Raw genomic sequence first — 19,900 nt, forward strand, 5'->3', positions numbered from 1 at the left:
ACAGATCATCTTAACCTATTGGCGCAGCTCAGTGGGAACTGAAACTATTCCCACTGGCGGCACATTGGCTCCTGACTGCACGTGTAGTCTCCTTAGTCGACTCCTGACTGCATGTGTAGTCAGTGAGTGGGATAGCAGAGTGTTTGTAGTGCGGGCAGTAGTCAGTGCAACTCGCAGAGCTCTGAGGGCGGCAGCTTAAACGCTGATCTGAAGTCAGAAGTCAAAGGTTTTTTTTTTGCAGCTAGCTCCCAGTAGTGCATTGCTGCTCCTGCTCTTGATATATGGAGTAGGAAGTGGAAGCTTAAAAATGCTTGATGATGAAATGCGAGTGTCTTTAGCTAATATTCCACCAAATATTCAGAAACTGTGTTCATCACATCAACCTCATACATCCTATTAAAATAGTAAGTAGCTATTGGTAGTATTAAACTTTTTTTTAATTCTTGTTATTATATCATTTATGTATGTGTCCGTATCTCTTAAAACAAGTTAGTTTAACCTCCTGTTTGCTAGTACAACTGAATTACTGTGTCGCAAAATGATGTAGGTCTAAAAAGTGTGTCACCAATATGACAAGTTTGGAAAGCTCTGGAATAGTGGAACATCAAGGTAATTGTTTTTAGTTGCATCTGAAAAGGTGTATTTTAAACACATCAATACTTTTTGTAGGATGTTCCTGAGTTTTAAGTTATTAAAATTACATTGTAATTGTAAAACAACAAGATATGTTCATATGTCACTCCTGATTGGCTTACCATCTGTAGTACCTGTATCAAAGGGCGGCTGATTCATTTTTATTCTATTTGTTTAAAAAGCTTATTTGTTTACAAATAAATTGTAACCAAATAGAACATTATTTTTTTGTACTATAATGTCCCTTTAAAGGAACATGTCAGGTGAGCCAATGACAAGAGACATATATGTACAGTCACCAATAACCAGCTAGGTTCCAGTAGTGCATTGCTGCTCTTGAGCCTACCTAGGTATGCCTTTCAAAAAAGAGATATGATTGCACTACTGCATGGTTATACAAGCCATTGTATTGCTTCTCCAGAGTTAAATATACCTATGTGTTTAACCCCATTACCGTTGTAAAAGACAGTTCTGTTCAAGCAATGGTGCTACAGAACATTAGAGCGTGTTATTATTGCACTCTTTTGTCCTTTTATGTCCCCTCCAGAACGACAATGCACTTCTGATCCTCCGCAGAACACGGCCGGTGTTTGCCACACAAATGTTTTTCTGATTGACTTAGTGTCTCTCTTTAGGGTTTTAAACACATCAGTGCAATAATAAAGTGTGCTAACACATTTGAGTACGTTACTACAGAGCTCAACCAACTCAGTTGCCAGGGGCGATTGCATTGCGGTAACTTTTTTACATGCCGGCATTCTGCTTATCATAATTAAAGCGGTGCACATTTGTGATTTGCAGCTGGCATGCTTATATGGCTGAGTAGTCTCATATAGAGAGAGCCTGAGGGAAGAGCCAGGCATAGATTGCAGTCTGATGAAAATGCTTCTTGTCACTCTCTTACTGCAGTCCTGCTGTTATGGCTTTGCAGCTCCTAGGCCTTGCTTAGCTCACTGCTTCTCACACACTTGATTGCTGAAAGCACAGTTCTATGTCAGGATAGACATGAACCCAATGTAGAGCGGGTCTGTGGGAGCTTAGTCATGGCACACTAATATTGCAGAGCAGTTTCATACAGAGCAAGCTTGTGGAAGACACCAGTCACAAAGTGCAGTCTGATTGACTTAATTCGCAGCAGTCCTGGGCTGTTACAGGTGGTTAATGAACATTTCTCCTCACAAGGTACCTGGTCTTGCGTATCTCACTACTCCATACATAATTCATTGTCGGCAGCACGGTGCTATGTCAGGGTAGAGAGAAGTAAGATTTGAAGTCGGTCTGTGGAAACAACCTTGTTGTAGGTCTCGGGCTTAGGCTTCACTAAAGCTTTGAAAATCTGCGCCTGTTGTCTTGGTGTGGGCAGGTGTCACATGCCGCTTCTGGCGGCCTTGTATAGCTCAGTGCTTGACTCATCATTACCCTAAATGTATTGTTATTCTACAGTACCTATTTAGTTTTTTTCAAATAGGATACAACTACTTTATTGAATACGTTCTGAAGTTTGGGCTACTACCATAGTAAGTAGTAGATAAGTTTAATTTGGGGGAAAGAAAACCAGGAATTCAGCACTTTATTAAAAAAATCATTTATTTTTTTTGAAGAAAGTGTCAGCCATTTTAAAATGCAGTGCTTATGCCTGCAACAGATTTGCATGTGGATTCCAGCTTCTGGGTTGTTTATTCATTTATCATACTTTCTATTAAACCTCAAAGGCCAATTATAGTCGCTCATCTGGGTATTGTGACTGCTGTTGCTGACTGGGATTTTAGCAGGTTTTTTCCCTACTAGAATAGGGTGACCATATCGCCGCTTTTAAAAGGGACACATATGAAAAATACATATGTCAGGGTTCTTATACAAAACGTTTCTGAAAACAGCCCTGGCTGTAGGGTTGCCACCTCGGCCATGTTTTCCTGGACACTTATGCGTTACACATGCTGCCGGGTAAGCAGGGAGGAACATGTATTGTACCTCTGGACATCACATGAATACTGCTAATGGACAGCACAATACATGCTCCTCAATGCTTACCCTGCAGGATGTGTAACTCATAAGTGTCCAGGAAAACATGGCCGAGGTGGCAACCCTACCTGGCTGGCATATGTATTTTTCATATGTGTCCCTTTTTAAAGTGGCAATATGGTCACCCTACACTAGAATGGTCCTTTAAAGGGACATTCTAGTGCAAGCATTTTTATGCTCTAGTTCATTACAGCATGTCATTTTTGCACTTCTGAGGCTCCAACACTATCTGTTTAACCTCTTTGCTGGGGTTAAACACATAGTTATACAGCATCAATAGTGTAAAAAGTGCACGCTAACAATTTAAGGCATGTAATTTTTTCATTACAACGTCCCTTTAATTATCTGGGTAGGATGCTGGGAAATGTAGTCTTGCTCTGCTTAAAGGGACAATATACTATAAAATTATTTTTTTCCTTAATGTGTTTCCAATTACTCTTTTTACCAGCTGCAAAGTATAAAATGTATGAGATTTGCTTTTTAAGGTTTATTTGGGTATATGAATTAGCTGGTTTTGTGTTTTGAAGCAACAACCTAATACAATGGATTGAGCTTGTAGGTATAATCATATCTCATTACTTTATCACATTGTGTACATATACCTACTTCTTTATCTTATATCTGTCCGTAAACCAATCACCAATACTTGGAGAGAACAACGGAAAATTAACATTTTATTACCTTATCTCTTCTATAACCCACTGGGAATGTAATTTTTTCTACTGGCTGTGTTTACACAGCTTGGCCTTAAAGGGACACTGAACCCAATTTTTTTCTTTCATAATTCAGATAGAGCCTGCAATTTTAAGCAGATTTCTAATTTACTCCTATTATCAATTTTTCTTCGTTCTCTTGCTATCTTTATTTGAAAAAGAAGGCATCTATGCTAAGGAGCCAGCAATCTTTTTTGGTTCAGAACCATGGACATCCCTTGTTTATTGGTGCTGTCCAATCAGCAAGGACAACCCAGGTTGTTCACCAAAAATGGGCCGGCATCTAAACTTACATTATTGCTTTTCAAATAAACATACCAAGAGAATGAAGAAAATTTGATAATAGGAGTAAATTAGAAAGTTGTTTAAAATTGCATGCTCTATCTGAATCACAAAAGAAAATTTTTGGGTTCAGTGTCCCTTTAAGGCCAAAAACTTTCAGGCTAGGTGGGGATATACCACAGGCTAAATCAACTATTTCAAATGCCAATATAAGGGTTAAGGAAATACTTGTAAACAATTTAATACACTCAAGCAGGTAAAGTGGATAATTGAGCACAAATTAAAGGGAAGAAACTGTTTGTATAAACTGTCCCTTTAATGTACATGTGCTCTGAAACTACATGACATTAAAGTGCCCCTGTTTTTAAGATTATTTTTTGATACTGGACTTTAATTTATTAAAGTTTACAATCACTTTAATTACTGAATAGAACTAAGTAGTGTTTAACAGTGTACAGCAGCAAGCGTTTGTTTATGCCACTTATGCTTATTATGCAGATAATTAATTCATGGCATACATAGTTGCTCTATTTCTGTAGGGGACAGATGGCTTTTTGCAAGATTCATTGTTTTGGAGACATACTGTGCATTACCTGCAAATAATATATGTACCATATTTATGCAGCTTGAGAGCCTTTGCATCTTTAGGATATTTTTTCCAATACTTGTTACTGAGTTAAAATGCCTGATGATAACTTTTAATATTTGCAGTTGCATATGCAGCGCTGCATAATTGTATCTAAAATTACAAAACTGTTTACACTGTTATTTGTTTTTCCCCTTTCTTTACTGTAAACAAATCATTTTTCTTTCTAGACAATGAAGTTTATTGAGCTCTTTGGAAGACTCAAGTCCGTAGTGATAGGCATGATACATGTGAAAGCATTGCCAGGTAGGAATGGGGCTTTGTTGGAATGCATAAAATTAGCTCAATTGTCTACTTAGTACTTCCTTTCTGTCTTAATTAGGCACTCCAGGATACAAGTTACGAGTAACACAGATCCTAGAAGATGCTTGCAGAGAAGCTGAGATTTACAAGAAGGCTGGAATTGTAAGAGTGTATAAGGCTTTACACACACACATTATTTTGTTTTGACTAAGATGAAATACCAAACAACACCAACATCACTTTTAATGTGTTAAAGGAACATGGAACCCCACATTTTTATTTCGTTATTGAGAAAGATCTTACAATTTTCAACAATGTTTCCCTTTAGTTCTATTATCAATTTTACTTCATTCTCTTGGTATCCTTTATTGAAGGAGCAGCAATGCACTTCTGGGGGTCAGCTGAACACATCTGTAAGCCTATGATAAGAGTCATATATATGCAGCCACCAATCAGCAGCTAGCTCTCAGCTCCTGAGCCTACTTATATATTTCAACAAAGGATACAATAGAACAAAGCAAATTAGATAATAGATGTCATTCGGAAAGTTGTTTATACTCTATACAAATCATATATATATATATATATATATATAATATAGAGAGAGAGAGAGAGAGAATAGTGTGGAAGAAGGGCACTCTCAGGGTTTGTATAGAGAAGAATATTTTCTTTATTCTTAGAACATTAACAAACAAGCTTGTTTGGATCTATGATTACTGCCACTCGGCAGTTTAAAGATAATACCTGTCCTGATGAAGGCCCAACTGCGGGCCGAAACGTCGACCATGTATTAATGTTCTAAGAATAAAGAAAATATTCTTCTCTATACAAACCCTGAGAGTGCCCTTCTTCCACACTGTTTTCTAACTATCTCTCATAAGGATTGCACCCAGGTTGTGACTGCCCCACCTGGTTGGAGTGCTGGGCTATATGCTATTTTGACTTTTTATATATATATATATATATATATATATATATATATATATATATATATAATATATATATATACACACACACAAACAAAATGAGTAAGGTGCACTCTCACAAACTGTCCTTAATATACCAGGGTGCTCGTATGGGGTATGATACAGCAAGCGAAAGACAGCACTCTCTGGTCCTAATAGAAAACAAAGTAGTTTATTTAGTGATGAAGGGGAGCATTCCCCGAAACATCACTAAATAAACTACTTTGTTTTCTATTAAGACCAGAGAGTGCTGTCTTTTGCTTGCTGTATGTGTGTATATATATATATATATATATATATATATATAGTTTAAAGTTAACTTATTCATATTCATTTTGTAGCGTTGAATGACCCTTTTAATGGGCTTGTCATGTGAGCCTAAAGGATAACTAAACCATCAGCACAGGAATATTGGGCAGGGTATGATCCTGCCAAGCTAGATGTTTTTTAACCCTTTGAGTGCTAAGCAATTTCCCACCTGGATGCTAAGCTGGATTTGAGGGGGGGGGGGTTGTATGTTTTTTTAAATATATATATATTTTTTTCCAGATCCCCAAGACTTATACGATTACCTTTCCAACGGTGGGTCTTGAGGGTCTGTAGCTGGTTAGTTGCCTGAGATACAGGCTTCTAAGCAGCATGCCCCCATTTCCCTATACTGTCCATTGTAATTTTTAAATAAAGTTGCACGGTGACGTTATCACGTCATTGCGTGTGGCGTCACCGCACAAACGTGAAGCCCCAGCAATGCCTATTACTATACAGGCCAGATCGCCGGGGTGGGAGTCAGTGGGAGCCCCCAGATTGCCCTTAAGGTGGGTGAGTGCTATTGACGGCTCTGTGCCTACGTCAGCACCTGACTGGGACAATTTGCGACAGCCGTCGTTAGCACTCAAAGGGTTAAAGAATTATATCATGTGCAAGTGTTGTTTTGTTTTTCTTTTCTTAACCCTTTCGTGCCGGGGTTAACTTGTCTACATTGGAACAACTGTTCTGATGTAAACAAATTGAAATAGTGCACGTGATCACGAGATTTCAATGATGGGATTGCATCAGGGGGGCGTCCCTATGATGCTAGGCACGCCCTCCAGACCGCAATCCCATCAGGGAAGCGCCAGTGGCTTCAGGAAAGCCAAGCTGTTAGGACGTTGTATTTCGCCCTTCGGCGCTAAAGCCCAGCAAAATTCGGACGAAATACAACATCCTAACGGTGTTAAAGGGTTAATAAATACTACTGATACATTTGAAATTACTGTAAATCTCTCTTTAATGTGGTGCTCGTGTAACTTAAAGGGACATATAACTTTTATATATGCATAGTGTGTCTCAGGAGTTAAACTCTACATTGCAAAAGGTCTGAATACAAAATAAATGTTTTTAAAAAATGTAAACTGTAATTTTAATGCTTGAAACCTTGTGACACTGACAGATTGCGAAAGAGACTTTACCAAGACACCTTGTCATATATGATAGAGTAAAACTGATTTTTATAGTATTTCACAGCAAGACAGTGCTAGTTAAAGGGACACTGAACCCATTTTTTTTTTGTTTCATGATTCAGATAGAGCATGAAATTTTAAGCAACTTTCTAATTTACTCCTATTATCAATTTTTCTTCGTTGTCTTTTTTTTTTTTTGTTCAGACTCTGGACAGCTCTTTTTTATTGGTGGATGAATTTATCCACCAATCAGCAAGGACAACCCAGGTTGTTCACCAAAAAAATGAGCCGGCATCTAAACTTACATTCTTGCATTTCAAATAAAGGTACAAAGAGAATAAAGAAAATGTTATAATAGGAGTAAATTAGAAAGCTGCTTAAAATGTCATGCTCTATCTGAATTACGAAAGAAAAAATTTGGGTTCAGTGTCTCTTTAATGTGTGTCATATAGATAACAATGTGCTCACTTGTGTGTAGTTACGAATGAGTCAGCACTGATTGGCTAAAATGCAAGTCTGTAAATAGCACTGAGAAAATGGGGTAGTTTACAAAGGTAAAAAGTATAACAGTGTTAGTTATGCAACACTGGGGAATGGGTAATAAAGGGGTTATCTATTTTTTTTAAACAATGACAAATTCTGGAGTAGACTGTGAAACATGTATGGGGGCTTTGTGCAGGTTAAGCAGAGTTTTCCAGTGGCACGTTATTTGATTTAGCACTATTTATACTCATTTGAAGAAGGTGTAACTATAACCTACCACTCTCTCTGCAGGTCCTCCAGCAGCCCTAGGTAGAGACAAACTCAACCCACCATTTTTAGCAGGGTTAGCCTTGTGAAGTCAGCAGGGTGCATTTTCAGTTCTCAGTATTAACAAATCCACCTTTTTTTTTAAGCTAAATTAAATAAAAAGAGGGAAGAATAAATAAAGTATATCACAGAGTTGTTTTGTTCCGCATAACTAAACATTTTATATTAAAGGTGTTTACTGACGCTTTAACGCCTAGATTTAGAGTTTTGTCGGTAACGACCCGCGTAGCTAACGCATGCTTTTTTTTCCCCGCACCTTTTAAATACCGCTGGTATTTAGAGTTCACAGAATGGCTGCGTTAGGCTCCAAAAAGGGAGCGTAGAGCATAATTTACCGCCACTGCAACTCTCAATACCAGCGGTGCTTACGGACGCGGCCAACTTCAAAAACGTGCTCATGCACGATTCCCCCATAGAAAACAATGGGGCAGTTTGAGCTGAAAAAAACCCTAACACCTGCAAAAAAGCAGCGTTAAGCTCCTAACGCAGCCCCATTGTTTCCTATGGGGAAACACTTCCTAAGTCTGCACCTAACACTCTAACATGTACCCCGAGTCTAAACACCCCTAGCATTACACTTATTAACCCCTAATCTGCCGCCCCCGCTATCGCTGACACCTGCATATTTTTTTAACCCCTAATCTGCTGCTCCGTACACCGCCGCAACCTACATTATACCTATGTACCCCTAATCTGCTGCCCCTAACACCGCCGACCCCTATATTATATTTATTAACCCCTAATCTGCCGCCCCCAACGTCGCCTCCACCTACCTACAATAATTAACCCCTAATCTGCCGACCGGACCTCACCGCTACTATAATAAATGTATTAACCCCTAAAGCTAAGTCTAACCCTAACACTAACACCCCCCTAACTTAAATATAATTTAAATCTAACTAAATAAATTAACTCTTATTAAATAAATTATTCCTATTTAAAGCTAAATGCTATTTTACAGGCAACTTTGTAATTATTTTAACCAGGTACAATAGCTATTAAATAGTTAATAACTATTTAATAGTTACCTAGTTAAAATAATTACAAAATTACCTGTAAAATAAATCCTAACCTAAGTTACAATTAAACCTAACACTACACTATCAATAAATTAATTAAATACAATACCTACAAATAAATACAATGAAATAAACTAACTAAAGTACAAAAAATAAAAAAGAACTAAGTTACAAAAAATAAAAAAATATTTACAAACATTAGAAAAATATTACAACAATTTTAAACTAATTACACCTACTCTAAGCCCCCTAATAAAATAACAAAGCCCCCCAAATAAAAAAAATGCCCTACCCTATTCTAAAATTAAAATAGAAAAGCTCTTTTACCTTACCAGCCCTGAAAAGGGCCCTTTGCGGGGCATGCCCCAAAGAATTCAGCTCTTTTGCCTGTAAAAAAAACCCATACAATACCCCCCCCCCCAACATTACAACCCACCACCCACATACCCCTACTCTAACCCAAACCCCCCTTAAATAAACCTAACACTAAGCCCCTGAAGATCTTCCTACCTTGTCTTCACCACACCGGGTTCACCGATCGGTCCAGAAGAGCCTCCGATGTCTTGATCCAAGCCCAAGCGGGGGGCTGAAGATGTCCATGATCCGGCTGAAGTCTTCATCCAAGCGGGAGCTGAAGCTCAATCTGATTGGCTGATCGGATCAGCCAATCGGAATGAACTTGAATCTGATTGGCTGATTCCATCAGCCAATCAGAATTTTCCTACCTTAATTCCGATTGGCTGATAGAATCCTATCAGCCAATCGGAATTTGAGGGACGCCATCTTGGATGACGTCTCTTAAAGGAACCGTCATTCGTCGGGAAGTCGTCGGTGAAGATGGATGTTCCGCGTCGGCGGGATGAACATGGATTCGGAAGAAAGAAGATTGAAGATGCTGCTTGATAGAAGACTTCAGCCGGATCATGGACCTCTTCAGCTCCCGCTTGGATGAAGACTTCAGCCGGATCATGGACATCTTCAGCCCCCCGCTTGGGCTTGGATCAAGACATTGGAGGCTCTTCTGGACCGATCGGTGAACCCTGTGTGGTGAAGACAAGGTAGGAAGATCTTCAGGGGCTTAGTGTTAGGTTTATTTAAGGGGGGTTTGGGTTAGATTAGGGGTATGTGGGTGGTGGGTTGTAATGTTGGGGGGGGTATTGTATGTTTTTTTTTCACAGGCAAAAGAGCTGAATTCTTTGGGGCATGCCCCGCAAAGGGCCCTTTTCAGGGCTGGTAAGGTAAAAGAGCTTTTCTATTTTAATTTTAGAATAGGGTAGGGCATTTTTTTTATTTGGGGGGCTTTGTTATTTTATTAGGGGGCTTAGAGTAGGTGTAATTAGTTTAAAATTGTTGTAATATTTTTCTAATGTTTGTAAATATTTTTTTATTTTTTGTAACTTAGTTCTTTTTTATTTTTTGTACTTTAGTTAGTTTATTTCATTGTATTTATTTGTAGGTATTGTAGTTAGTTTATTTCATTGTATTTATTTGTAGGTATTGTATTTAATTTATTGATAGTGTAGTGTTAGGTTTAATTGTAGATAATTGTAGGTATTTTATTTAATTAATTTATTGATAGTGTAGTGTTAGGTTTAATTGTAACTTAGGTTAGGATTTATTTTACAGGTAATTTTGTAATTATTTTAACTAGGTAGCTATTAAATAGTTATTAACTATTTAATAGCTATTGTACCTGGTTAAAATAATTACAAAATTGCCTGTAAAATAAATATTAATCCTAAAATAGCTACAATATAATTATAATTTATATTGTAGCTATATTAGGGTTTATTTTACAGGTAAGTATTTAGCTTTAAATAGGAATAATTTATTTAATAAGAGTTAATTTATTTCGTTAGATTTAAATTATATTTAACTTAGGGGGGGGTTAGGGTTAGAATTAGCTTTAGGGGTTAAAAAATTTATTAGAGTAGCGGTGAGGTCCGGTCGGCAGATTAGGGGTTAATGCTTGAAGTTAGGTGTCGCGATGTTAGGGAGGGAAGATTAGGGGTTAATACTATTTATTATAGGGTTTTTGAGGCGGGAGTGAGGCGGATTAGGGGTTAATACATTTATTATAGTAGCGGTGAGGTCCGGTCGGCAGATTAGGGGTTAATAAGTGTAGGTAGGTGGAGGCGACGTTGGGGGCGACAGATTAGGGGTTAATAAATATAATATAGGGGTCGGCGGTGTTAGGGGCAGCAGATTAGGGGTACATAGGTATAACGTAGGTGGCGGCGGTGTGCGGTCGGCAAATTAGGGGTTAACATTTTTTAATAGAGTGCCGGCGATGTAGGGGACCTCGGTTTAGGGGTACATAGGTAGTTTATGGGTGTTAGTGTACTTTAGAGCACAGTAGTTAAGAGCTTTATGAACCGGCGTTAGCCCAGAAAGCTCTTAACTCCTGACTTTTTGCTGCGGCTGGAGTTTTGTCGTTAGATTTCTAATGCTCACTTCAGCCACGACTCTAAATACCGGCGTTAGAAAGATCCCATTGAAAAGATAGGATACGCAAATGGCGTAGGGGATCTGCGGTATGGAAAAGTCGCGGCTGGAAAGTGAGCGTTAGACCCTTACCTACACGACTCTAAATACCAGCGGTAGCCCAAAACCAGCGTTAGGAGCCTCTAACGCTGGTTTTGACGGCTAACGCCAAACTCTAAATCTAGGCCTAAGTGTTTTAAGAAAATCCCTCTTCCTTTTCCGTGCATCTCATTGCCTGCCAAGGGGTCTTACTCCATCTAAGGGGGTCCCTCAGTGGTGATCTCTGATACCAGTGTGTGAGCTGCCCCCCAACACTAAAGAGCAAACCTGCACTGAAGCAGTAGAGGATGTGCCTGTGAACGCTGTTCTCCCCATTCACAACAGTTGTCTGTCAGGTAGGGAGTCCTGGGGATTTCCTGGTTACATCCTAAGCCTTTATAGATATTGTAAGCTCCCTTTTTTTATTAAAGGGCCATTATAGTGATAACAATTACGTGCTTTAATTAAAAGACATTAAAGGGACACTGAACCTATTTTTTTTCTTTTGTGATTCAGACAGAGCATGCAATTTTAAGCAACTTTCTAATTTACTTCTATTATCAAATTTTCTTCCTTCTCTTGGTATCTTTATTTGAAATGCAAGAATGTAAGTTTAGATGCGGCCTCATTTTTGGTGAATAACCTGGGTTATTCTTGCTGATTGGTGGATAAATTCATCCACCAATAAAAAGTGCTGTCCAGAGTCCTTAAACAAAAATGAAGCTTAGATGCCTTCTTTTTCAAATAAAGATAGCAAGTGAACAAAGAAAAATTGATAATAGGAGTAAATTAGAAAGTTGCTTAAAATTGCATGCTCTATCTGAATCACGAAATTTTTTTTGGGTTCAGTGTCCCTTTAAACATGTTGAGATTATAATATAGAATGATAAATCGTACATATTAAAAAAAACCTCTGCAATAAACGTTCATTATTTATTTTGCCCCCTTTTCCTGTAATACCATTTTGAAATTGTGACCTTTTCAGTTCCTGTTAAACATGGAAGTGCAAATCACTTATATTCCACACAGCCATTGGCTACACACTGTAGTGACCTATTTATACTGTCCCTAATTGGCCACAGCAGAGAAGGTAACCTAAGTTACAACATGGCAGCTCCCATTGTTTTATATACACTAAAACTTTACACTTATTTTGTCAATATTTGAACAGATAATGAAACTATTCTCAGACTTATCTTTTCTTTAATTGCATCATTCAACCTAGAATTTATTTAGTGTTTAATGTCCCTTTAATAAAAAACCCATATTTTTAAACACAGCAGTTAAAGTACGTGGCCGGGCGGGAGCGCGAGTGAAGGAGCGTGGCCAACGGGAGCAGCCATGGTGGCAGCGGCATGGTCAAGTGAGAGACAAAAACAGAGGGGAGAGCAAAACAGAGGGGAGAGAGGAGGGGGGAGAGAGAGAGAGAGACCAAAAGAGAGTGGGGAGAGACCAAAAGAGAGGAGGGAAAGAGCAAAAGAGAGGGGAAAAGAGAGAAAGCGAGCAAAAGAGGGGAGAGAGAGCAAAAGAGAGGAGGGGAGCAAAAGAGAGGAGGGAGAGAGAGAGCAAAAGAGAGGAGGGAGAGAGAGAGCAAAAGAGAGGAGGGAGAGAGAGAGCAAAAGAGAGTGGAGGGAGAGAGAGCAAAAGAGAGTGGAGAGAGAGAGAGCAAAAGAAAGGAGGGAGAGAGAGAGAGCAAAAGAGAGGAGGGAGAGAGAGCAAGAGAGAGGAGGGAGAGAGAGAGCAAAAGAGAGGAGGGAGAGAGAGCAAAAGAGAGGAGGGGAGAGAGAGCAAAAGAGGGGGAGAGAGAGAGAGCAAAAGAGGGGGAGAGAGAGAGAGCAAAAGAGGGGGAGAGAGAGAGAGCAAAAGAGAGGAGGGAGAGAGAGAGCAAAAGAGAGGAGGGAGAGAGAGAGCAAAAGAGAGGAGGGAGAGAGAGAGCAAAAGAGAGGAGGGAGAGAGAGAGAGCAAGAGAGAGTGAGCAAAAGAGAGGAGGGAGAAAGAGAGCAAAAGAGGGGGGAGAGAGAGCAAAAGAGGAGGAGAGAGAGAGCAAAAGGGGAGAGAGAAAGCAAAAGAGGGGGAGAGAGAGCAAAAAAGAGGGGGGAGAGAGAGCAAAAGAGAGGAGGGAGAGAGAGAGCAAAAGAGAGAAGGGAGAGAGAGCAAAAGAGAGGAGGGAGAGAGAGAGAGCAAAAGAGAGAAGGGAGAGAGAGAGCAAAAGAGGGGAGAGAGAGGGCAAAAGAGAGGAGGGAGGAGAGAGAGAGAGAGAGCAAAAGAGAGGGGGGAGAGAGAGAGCAAAAGAGGGGGGAGAGAGAGCAAAAGAGGGGGAGAGAGAGCGAGAGCAAAAGGGGGGGAGAGAGCAAAAGAGGGGGTGAGAGAGCAAAAGAGAGGAGGAGAGAGAGAGAGAGCAAAAGAGAGGAGGGAGAGAGAGCAAAAGAGAGGAGGGAGAGAGAACAAAAGAGGGGGAGAGAGAGAGAGCAAAAGAGGGGGAGAGAGAGCAAAAGAGAGGAGGGAGAGAGAGCAAAAGAGGGGGGAGAGAGAGAGCAAAAGAGGGGGAGAGAGAGAGCGCAAAAGGAGAGGAGAGAGAGCAAAAGAGGGGGAAGAGAGAGAGAGCAAAAGGGGGGAGAGCAAAAGGGGGGGGAGAGAGCAAAAGAGGGGAGAGAGAGAGTGCAAAAGAGAGGAAGGGAGGGAGAGAGCGCAAAAGAGGGGAAGAGAGAGAGCGCAAAAGAGGGGAAGAGAGAGAGCGCAAAAGAGGAAAGAGAGAGAGAGCAAAAGAGGGGAGAGAGAGAGCGCAAAAGAGGGGAGAGAGATAGCACAAAAGAGAGGAGGGAGAGAGAGGGCAAAAGAGAGGAGGGAGAGAGAGTGCAAAAGAGAGGAGGTAGAGAGAGTGCCAAAGAGAGGAGGTAGAGAGAGTGCCAAAGAGAGGAGGTAGAGAGAGTGCCAAAGAGAGGAGGTAGAGAGAGTGCAAAAGAGAGGAGGGAGAGAGAGAGCAAAAGAGGGGGGGAGACAGAGAGCAAAAGAGGGGGGGAGAGAGAGCGCAAAAGGGGGGAGAGCAAAAGAGGGGGGGAGAGAGCAAAAGAAGAGGAGAGAGCAAAAGAGGGGAAGAGAGAGAGAGCAAAAGAGGGGGAAGAGAGAGAGAGCAAAAGAGGGGAGAGAGAGAGCAAAAGAGAGGGAGGGAGAGAGTGAGCGCAAAAGAGGGGAAGAGAGAGAGCGCAAAAGAGGGGAGAGAGAGAGCGCAAAAGAGGGAAGAGAGAGAGAGCAAAAGAGAAGGGGGAGAGAGAGAGCGCAAAAGAGGGGGAGAGAGATAGCACAAAAGAGGGGAGAGAGTGCTCAAAAGAGAGGGGGGAGTGAGAGAGCGCAAAACAGTGGGAGAGAGCGCAAAAGAGGGGGGAGAGAGAGCACAAAAGATAAGGGGGAGTGAGAGCGCAAAAGAGAAGGGGGAGAGAGAGAGTGCAAAAGAGGAGGGGGAGAGAGAGAAAAAGAGGGGTAGAGAGAGCGCAAAAGAGGGGGGTAGAGTGAGAGAACAAAAGAGGGGGGTAGAGAGAGAGAGCAAAAGAGGGGGGAGAGAGAGAGCAAAAGAGGGGGGGAGAGCGAAAGAGGTGGGAGAGAGCAATAGAGGAGGAAGAGAGAGAGAGAGGAGGGAGAGAAGGGAGAGAGAGAGCGCAAAAGAGAGGGGGGGAGAGAGAGGGAACAAGGGCTGGAACTGCGGTATTTAAAAAAATTGGCCCTGTACACGGGCTTTAGGACTAGTCCTCTATGTAATTAACAAAACTGAAACTTCAATGAACATATTTCTTTTGCAGGCATATTTTGTTGTAGTGTGTGCTGAATTGCTTATATATACTAGGCAGGCATATTTTGTTGTAGTGTGTGCTGAATTGCTTATATATACTGTGCAGGCATATTTTGTTGTAGTGTGTGCTGAATTGCTTATATATACTGTGCAGGCATATTTTGTTGTAGTGTGTGCTGAATTGCTTATATATACTGTGCAGGCATATTTTGTTGTAGTGTGTGCTGAATTGCTTATATATACTTTTTTAATTTTAGGGTACAATGTCCCTTTAATATTTAATATGGGTTGAAAAAACATAACTGCTCTGATCTCACTATAGTTAAATTAAAATAAAATTAAGATGTTAGTCCCCAGATTACCTATTATGTTTATTAATAAAGAAAACAAAGTTTAAAGCAACAATTAGATAGATTGATAGATGGATATGCTCTGTGACCTTCTTATTGTGCTGTTATTTCTAGGATGGCTTAATTGTTGAAACATGCATGATATTCCGTATACTCTACACCCTGGACCAGAGATTACTGCAACAATGACTACAGTATGTGCTGCCATTAGACAGCTATGTCCCAGGTTGCCACTTGGTATCCAGATCTTGTCATGTGCAAATAAGCAGGCACTTGCAGTTGCTCTTGCAGCAGGTAAATTGGCTGAAATGTTTGCATATGTTGCAATAGGATATGGTTAATGGGAATATTTTTTTTTGTCTGTACCCATAAACTCACACACTGTCTCTTTTTCCTCCAAAAGTAACACTAGATCATTCTGTATTAGTTATTAGTGAAACATGGGATCCCCACATATGTCTGTCAAGCATTTAAAAGTGGAAACCGTAGACAATGGTGAGAACAGCACTAAAAAAAATTGGAAGAGGAAAAGGTGACAGCACCTAAATACTTGATTTTGCTCATTCTGGTGATATTTGTCGCCGCTCTAGCTGTTGCTAGGGACGCAGCGCCTGCTGATCGTTGTCTAGGGGAGAGTTGGCTTCTGTCTGTGTGCGGCGGTGATGCCATCTCCGCACGCTCCCTCTGTTCAGATGCCGGTCAGGATCTCCTGTGGAGCGAATCCTGCGCCTATGTAAGTGACCCTATTGCTACCTATCACTGCCCAAGTATAGGTGTTACTTACTGTTCTCCTGGGTGTTATTGTATGCTGGACTGTTATATTATTGCTGAACTCTGCTTGTCTGACCACTCTGCCTGTTTACCCTTTAAAATGCTGGATTGTTATACTGCTGCTGAATTCTGCTCGTCTGACCACTCTGCCTGTTTACCCCTTAACTGCTGGAATGTTATACTTTTGCCGAACCCTGCCTTCCTGACCATCCTAGTGGTTTACCTCTGGACTGCCTTGCTGTTGCCTAACCCTGCCTGTCTGACTTTTCTAGTGGTCTACCCCTAAAACTGCCTTTCTCTGATTTCCTGCCTTTTGCCGCTGAGGACTATCCTGCCTGTGGTGAGTGCCGCTTACCTCATCTTGCAAACTTTCTCTGGGATATTCCATATCATTCCGTCTCGACACCGGGATAACAAGACTACTGGCCGAGTTCGGTCTGATAGTGGAATATCCCACAAGCATTACATTATACTTGGGCCATAGAGCCAGATGAGGTAGCAAGAGCGGTTTATCTTCAGGGACAGATATTAGGAACCCATACCACAGTTGCAGAGTGTGAATTCCAAACTAGAGGCTATAACCGCTCAACTCTCTGTACTAGTTGCAGCAAGGAATACTGCTTCTGTTTTTGTACTGCCAGTTTCTGCTCCTAGTACTGCGGCTTCTTCCCCTGCTTCTGGAAGCATTCCCCGGATACCTTTGCCTGACAAATATGAAGGTACTACTGATTGTAGGGGTTTTCTTAACCAGTGCAGGCTGCACTTCCGTAACGATCCTCGCACCTTTGAGCCTCACCAATCAAGGGTCACCTTTATCATTTCCTTATTGAAAGACAAGGCCCTAGCCTGGGTCTCTCCACTCCTGCATGATGCTGATGCTTTCATTTCAGCATTATCTTCTGTGTTTGGGACTTCTGGCTAAACTTCTGCTGCAGAATTTTCTCTCCTGGATCTCCGCCAGGGCAATAGAACTGTGGCATAATTCGCCATCGAGTTTCTCACCTTGGCACTTGAAACCACTTGGGATGGCAGTGCTCTCAAGGCAGCCTTTAGGAGGGGTCTGCATGAACGCATCAAAGATGAACTCACTTATTGTGATATTCCTTCTTCTTTGGATGACTTTATAACACTTTGTATCAGTTTGGACTCTCGCTTCTAGGAGAGACAAGCCAAGAGAGACACAACTCAGAGGGTCCCTCCCTCCCGTCCTTCTATTCGTCCGGTTTCTACAGTATATTCTACCTCTTCAACAGCTACAGTTACCCCAGTAGAGGAACCCATGGATCTCTCCTCCTTCAAACCTTCAGAGTCAGAAAGACAGAGAGGAAGGAGATTGAGTTATGCTTTTATTGTGGATCTAACACTCACCAACTAAAGAATTGTGACATTCGGCCGGGAAAAGCCAATGCTTAGGGGATAACACTGGGGTACCTCTAAGCATGATCACTACTAAATCCCCTCACTCCTCTCTGATTCTGGTACCTGTTACCCTTGCCTTCCTTCAGAATACTGTCCACACTCAAGCCTTCATTAATTCAGGGGCAGCTGGAAACTTTCTGGATCACCGTTTTATGATTCAAGCTGGCTTGCCTCTTCTGCAGAAAAGACATTGTCTCAAAATAACTACTCTGGATGGCACCCCCTTTGGTTCAGGGTTGATCCATTTTGAGTCAGCACCCCTGACCCTGACTGTGGGAGTCCTTCATACCGAACAGCTGCAGTTCAAGGTCATTCATTCCCCAGCACAGCCTGTCATCCTTGGTCTTCCTTGGCTTCGTATACACAATCCACAGTTCGAATGGGCTGAAGGACAACTGGCCTCCTGGGGTACCTCCTGTTTCCACTCCTGACTTGCGAAAGTCACTTCTCTGCTCCGTATCCCCATAGCCAGTATACAGACTGTTCCAAACCTTCCCTCAGTATATGCAGACTTTGCAGATGTGTTTGAGAAAAAAGCAGCCAATGTGCTGCCACTCCACTGTCCTTATGACTGCAAAATTGACCTCTTTCCCGGAGCGACACTTCCTAAAGGGAGGACTTATCCACTCTCCAAAGCTGAAACCAAATCCATGGAGGAGTATATCCAAGAGAACCTAGCTAAAGGTTTCATTCGCCCTTCTGCCTCTCCTGCTGGGGCAGGCTTCTATTTCGTCAGTAAGAAGGATGGAGGGCTCAGACCCTGCATCGACTACAGGGCCTTGAACAACATAACTATCAAGAATCGCTATCCCATTCCTTTGATCACCAAACTCTGACTCACTCCAGAATGCTCGCTTCTTCACCAAGTTGGACTTACGTGGGGCATACAATCTGATCCGTATCTTCCCAGGCCACGAATGGAAGACCGCCTTCAACACAAGATTAGGGCATTACGAATACCTCGTAATGCCCTTTGGGCTGTGTAATGCACCTGCAGTCTTCCAGGCATTTGTCAACGATGTCTTCTATGACCTCCTCAATCGCACTGTCATCGTCTACTTGGATGACATCCTTATTTTCTCTTCCACGCTGGAGGAGCATCATAAACACGTGAGACAGGTACTTCAACATTTCAGAGACAATTCTTTGGTAGCCAAACTAGAAAAATATGAGTTTGACCAAGTTCAGATCCAGTTCCTTGGTTATGTCTTCTCAAAAAAAGTTTTTGCCATGGATCCTGCTAAACTCACAGCAGTTTTAGAATGGCCTCAACCTACTTCATTAAAGGAATTACAAAGATTCTTGGGGGTTCTCCAATTATTACCGCAAGTTTATAAAGATTTTTCTCAAACAGAGGTCGCTCCTCCATCCTGATCCTGCCCTACAGTTCACTTTGAGGGTTGATGCCTCCGAGATAGGGCTGGAGGCAGTTCTAACTCAAAGGGATTCCTTTAACCTCCAAGTCGCACCCTGTATCCTTTTTTTCCAAACGCTTTACTCCTGCTGAGAGGAATTACGATGTAAGTAATCGTGAACTCTTAGCCATTAAGATGGGCCTTGACTGAATGGCGGTCATTGGTTAAAAGGCACCGTCAACCCATTCAGATTCTCACTGACCACAAGAATCTGACTTACTTAGAGACTGCTCATCGACTTAATCCTCAACAGGCCAGGTGGTCCTTGTTCTTTTCCCCGTTTTAACTTTGGTGTCTCTTATCTTCCGTGGGACCAAAAACAAGAAGGCTGACGCCCTGTCAGGGTGCCAGGAATCAGACTGAGACGAGAAGTGCAGAAATAATCCACAACCTGTATTAATAGCAAAAAATAATAAAAAGTCCACAAGTCAAATAACAAGCCAGAGGTCTGCGCATACACCCAGTCTTCCACATCTCACTACTCAAGCCTTACATCAAGAATAGATATACCCGGCTCTGAGCTCCTACTCCGCTCCTGGTCCATGGTGACCCTGAATATAAGGTTGCTAAGATCCTGGAACTCCAGATAAAAGAGGAAGAAAACAACTGTAGTTTCATTGGTACATTGGGAAGGGTTTAGACTCTGTGGCGGATCGTTCCTGGGTTCCTGCCCGTGATGTGCATGCTCCATCTGTGGGTTTCCAAATTCTATGCTGCTCATCCTTTGAGGCCAACTCTGGTTCCCGGGAGGGACCCCTTGAGAGGGGGGGCTATTTTGCGCCACGCCGCTCTATGCTGTGTGCTAGGGACACGGGCGCCTGCTGCTCGATGCCTAGGGGGGAGTCGGCTCCTGTCTGCGTCAGCGG

The 19,900-nt window shown here is 41.7% G+C and overlaps 1 protein-coding gene across 1 annotated transcript in view; it reads left to right on the forward strand.

Annotated features, from left to right (window-relative positions):
- LOC128648883 (uncharacterized protein F13E9.13, mitochondrial-like) overlaps nt 1-19,900 on the forward strand; it is a 93,301-nt gene that overhangs the window by 3,649 nt on the left and 69,752 nt on the right. Inside the window, 4 exon segments of the mRNA XM_053701813.1 lie at nt 4,467-4,542; nt 4,619-4,701; nt 15,544-15,556; nt 15,559-15,723. Coding sequence (XP_053557788.1) covers nt 4,470-4,542; nt 4,619-4,701; nt 15,544-15,556; nt 15,559-15,723 — 334 coding nt within the window. The 5' untranslated portion in view covers nt 4,467-4,469.

The sequence above is a fragment of the Bombina bombina genome, chromosome 1 (genome assembly GCF_027579735.1).
Source record: "Bombina bombina isolate aBomBom1 chromosome 1, aBomBom1.pri, whole genome shotgun sequence".
Taxonomy (NCBI): Eukaryota; Metazoa; Chordata; class Amphibia; order Anura; family Bombinatoridae; genus Bombina; species Bombina bombina.